This window comes from Nanorana parkeri, unplaced genomic scaffold, assembly GCF_000935625.1.
Source record: "Nanorana parkeri isolate BGI_ZX_2015 unplaced genomic scaffold, ASM93562v1 scaffold748, whole genome shotgun sequence".
Classification (NCBI taxonomy): domain Eukaryota; kingdom Metazoa; phylum Chordata; class Amphibia; order Anura; family Dicroglossidae; genus Nanorana; species Nanorana parkeri.
Genome location: NW_017307016.1, coordinates 121,359 through 123,352, shown reverse-complemented (window position 1 = coordinate 123,352; position 1,994 = coordinate 121,359). Strand labels below are relative to the sequence as shown.

General features: G+C 51.8%; 1 protein-coding gene across 1 annotated transcript in view; it reads right to left on the bottom strand.

Moving 5' to 3' along the window:
* Window positions 1-905, bottom strand: part of LOC108793418 (protein ABHD14A-like) — a 12,025-nt gene extending 11,120 nt beyond the window's left edge. Inside the window, exons 1-2 of the mRNA XM_018564367.1 lie at window positions 560-905; window positions 218-456 (exon numbers count right to left, since the gene is read on the bottom strand). Coding sequence (XP_018419869.1) covers window positions 218-456; window positions 560-801 — 481 coding nt within the window. The 5' untranslated portion in view covers window positions 802-905. The remainder of the gene's footprint in view (window positions 1-217; window positions 457-559) is intronic.
* Window positions 906-1,994: the final 1,089 nt, after the last annotated feature.

The following is a 1,994-nucleotide window of genomic DNA, read 5'->3' as shown; positions in this document are numbered from 1 at the left end:
CCATGACGCTTGCGGTGAAATAAATTCACACTCAGTCCTCGGAGGGGGATGGAGGGGGGGTCTGAGATGATCGGGTCTCCAATTTGTTGTCACTCAATTGGGCTCCCAACTTTGGGGATGGGGGTCCAATAACACCGGCCCCCGGGGGTAACACATGGGGGCCACGACACCATAACAGGACACTCTCACCTCTCGGCCGGGCCGCCCTCCAGGGCGCTCCGCGGCACGGCCTCCCGGTAGAAGGTGGGCCAGTCCCCGGACAGGGTGGCGGTCCTCACGGTGACGTTCATGTTGTCCTGCGGGTCAGAGCGCGGGATCTCCAGCTTGGGCTCCTCCGGTTGCGGCCTTGCGGTGGGGAGGAGCAGGTAGAGGAGGAGGGAGATGGACAGAACCAGGAGCAGGATGACCAGCTTGTGCCGACCCAAACCCATCCTCAGTCCGAGGCCCAGCGCCCACCGCGATCCCTACACATCGATCCCCCAACCTACGGGGAGGCAGTCTGTGTGACCACGGCTGTGTGTTTATCTTGGGCCACGACACCATAACAGGACACTCTCACCTCTCGGCCGGGCCGCCCTCCAGGGCGCTCCGCGGCACGGCCTCCCGGTAGAAGGTGGGCCAGTCCCCGGACAGGGTGGCGGTCCTCACGGTGACGTTCATGTTGTCCTGCGGGTCAGAGCGCGGGATCTCCAGCTTGGGCTCCTCCGGTTGCGGCCTTGCGGTGGGGAGGAGCAGGTAGAGGAGGAGGGAGATGGACAGAACCAGGAGCAGGATGACCAGCTTGTGCCGACCCAAACCCATCCTCAGTCCGAGGCCCAGCGCCCACCGCGATCCCTACACATCGATCCCCCAACCTACGGGGAGGCAGTCTGTGTGACCACGGCTGTGTGTTTATCTCCACCCAGCTGCAGTATGTGCCCCTCCCCCCTCCTCACCGTCATCTTCCTCCTCTCCTAACCCCTCCTCCCTTCTACTGACACACACTACAGAGGAGGGCTGCTTCCAGCGCGGGGCAAGCACACAGGTGTCCCTTTAAATAATAATTCCGCCATTCGCTGGAGCGTTGTCATCAAATGTGATCATTGGGGGGGATTTGTTTTGAACACACGGCGATACATTATATACATGTCACACGGCGATACATTGTATACATTTCACAAGGCGATACATTGTATACATGTCACACGGCGATACATTATATACATGTCACACGGCGATACATTATATACATGTCACACGGCGATACATTATATACATGTCACACGGCGATACATTATATACATGTCACACGGCGATACATTATATACATGTCACACGGCGATACATTATATACATGTCACACGGCGATACATTATATACATGTCACACGGCGATACATTATATACATGTCACACGGCGATACATTATATACATGTCACACGGCGATACATTATATACATGTCACACGGCGATACATTATATACATGTCACACGGCGATACATTATATACATGTCACACGGCGATACATTATATACATGTCACACGGCGATACATTATATACATGTCACACGGCGATACATTATATACATGTCACACGGCGATACATTATATACATGTCACACGGCGATACATTATATACATGTCACACGGCGATACATTATATACATGTCACACGGCGATACATTATATACATGTCACACGGCGATACATTATATACATGTCACACGGCGATACATTATATACATGTCACACGGCGATACATTATATACATGTCACACGGCGATACATTATATACATGTCACACGGCGATACATTATATACATGTCACACGGCGATACATTATATACATGTCACACGGCGATACATTATATACATGTCACACGGCGATACATTATATACATGTCACACGGCGATACATTATATACATGTCACACGGCGATACATTATATACATGTCACACGGCGATACATTATATACATGTCACACGGCGATACATTATATACATGTCACACGG